The sequence below is a fragment of the Lactuca saligna genome, chromosome 9, assembly GCF_052625555.1.
Source record: "Lactuca saligna cultivar CGN05327 chromosome 9, ASM5262555v1, whole genome shotgun sequence".
Classification (NCBI taxonomy): domain Eukaryota; kingdom Viridiplantae; phylum Streptophyta; class Magnoliopsida; order Asterales; family Asteraceae; genus Lactuca; species Lactuca saligna.
The window spans coordinates 41,755,350-41,757,464 of NC_136425.1; the positions used below are offsets into that span (position 1 = coordinate 41,755,350).

Here is a 2,115-nt window from a genome sequence, read left to right on the forward strand (position 1 = left end):
CAAGCTCTCGAATAAAAGCTATTGACCATACATCTGGAGTATGCTTTTCTAGAGGAAAATGAGCAGAAGCTGATAAACATTGCATCTAATCTTTTACCTATTGAAAAGGAGAGTTTAGTTGGAGTGTTGAAGAAAAATAAAAACGATATCGCTTGGAGGATTACCGGGATCAAAGGAATAAACCCTTTCACACAAAATCATGATGGAAGAAGACATGAAACCAATTGTGCAACACCAGAGGATACTCAATCCGAAGATGCAAAAGGCTTTCAAGAAAGAGGTGGTGAAGTTAATGGATGCGGTCATTATTTACTCAATTTTTGATAGCTCTTTGGTGAGACCAAAACACATAGTGCCAAAGAAGGGTGAGGGGAGGGAATGTCGATGGTCACCCAATAAAAAAGATGAGCTAATTGCAACTAGTACATTAATCGGTTCGCTGGTATGCATCGATTACCATAATTTGAACGATGCAAATTGCGAGGACCATTTTCCTCTTCCTTTTATTGATCAAATGCTTGAGTGCATATCTGGTCTCATTTTCTATTGTTTCTTAGATGGTATTTAGGTTATTTCAAAATCCTGATCAATCTAAGAGACCAAGAGAAGACAATGTTCACATATCTTTATGGGACGTTTGCTTACCGACGAATGCCTTTTGGGTTATGTAATGTGTCAAACACCTTTCAACTTTTGATAATTGCTTGTCTAACCTTGATATGATGGAAAGGTATATGGAATTATTCATGGATGACTTCTCGGGTTTTTTTGGTTCATCTTTTGATAATTTTTTGTTTAACCTTGGTATGATGTTTTCTAGGTGTGAAGAAACCAACTTTTTTTTTTAATTGGCAAAAATGCCACTTCATGGTGAAAGAAGGCGTTGTGTTAGGACATGAAGTTTCTAAGTTGAGGATAGTGGTGGACCAGAAAAAAATCAACACAATTTCTAAATTTCCACCTCCAACAAACATGAAAGGGGTGTGGAGTTTTTTGGGTAATGCGGGATTTTACCACTAGTTTGTTAAACATTTTTCAAAAATTACACAGTCTTTAACTCAATTATTTTAAAAAAAAATGCTAACTTGGATTTTTCTAATGATTGTTTAAATGCTCTCAACATTTTAAAAGAAAAGTTGACCGTCGCCCGATCATGATTACCCCAAATTAGAACTTGTCAATTAAGTTGTTGTGTGATGCAAGTGATTGCGCCTTAGGCTCCGTTTAGGATAAAGGGTTGAAAAGCATTTTCCACCAATTCTCTATGCTAGCAAAAAATTAAATCTGGCTCCATAGGATTACATAACAACTTGAAAAGGAATTATTGGTTGTCATATATGATTTTAACAAATTTCTTCCATATTTAATTTTTTCCAAAACAATTGTTTTGATTGACCATTCTACTTTGAAATATTTGTTTAGCAAACAGGATGCGAAAATTAGACTGATTCGTCGGGTGCTACTACTTCAAGAATTTAACATCGAGATCGAGTAAAAAAAGATTCGAGAATGTGGCGGACGATCACCTCTCAAGATTGGAAAACCTGAACCTATAAGAATTGAAGGAGGAGAGATTGATGAAAACTTTTCCGATGAGTATTTAATGGTGATTGCACGAGAAGAGCCATGGTTTGCAAATACTGTCAATTACTTGGCATGTGGGTATCTCACGAACAAATTTTTAGACCAACTAAAAAAAGAAATTGTTTGTCGATCACAAGTATTATTTTTGGGATGAGCCTTATCTATTATGGATTTGAGCCAAGAACATTATTAGGAGTTATGTGTTTGGAAGAGAGGCAAGGCACATCCTACAACGTTGTCATAGTGAACCAACAGTAGGAGATCACGGAGCTTAATACACGGTGAAAAAAGTATTTGATGTAGGGTTTTATTGGCCTATAATTTTCAAGGATGCGGCCTATATTTTCAAGGAGTGCAATTCATGCCAACGTTTGGGTAATATCTCCTCTAGAGATGAAATGCCCTAAAATAGCATCCAAGTTTGTGAAGTTATTGACACATAGATCATTGAATTTATGGGACCATTTCCGACTTTGAGAGGTAACAAGTAAATATTAGTAGCCATCGATTACGCATCGAAGTGTTTGGAAG

At 35.8% G+C, this 2,115-nt stretch overlaps 1 protein-coding gene across 1 annotated transcript; it reads left to right on the forward strand.

Annotated features, from left to right (window-relative positions):
• Positions 1-202: 202 nt before the first annotated feature.
• LOC145016272 (uncharacterized) lies at positions 203-1,020 on the forward strand. The gene is made up of 2 exons (XM_078974647.1): positions 203-560; positions 821-1,020. Exons 1-2 carry the CDS (start codon positions 203-205, stop codon positions 1,018-1,020), a joined length of 558 nt encoding a protein of 185 aa, XP_078830773.1.
• The last annotated feature ends 1,095 nt before the right edge of the window (positions 1,021-2,115 follow it).

Coding starts and splice junctions, on each gene's coding strand:
- LOC145016272 (XM_078974647.1), top strand. CDS start 203: ATGGAAGAAGACATGAAACCAATTGTGCAACACCAGAGGATACTCAAT. Junction 561..820: donor TTTCTATTGTTTCTTAGATG/GTATTTAGGTTA, acceptor GATGTTTTCTAG/GTGTGAAGAAACCAACTTTT.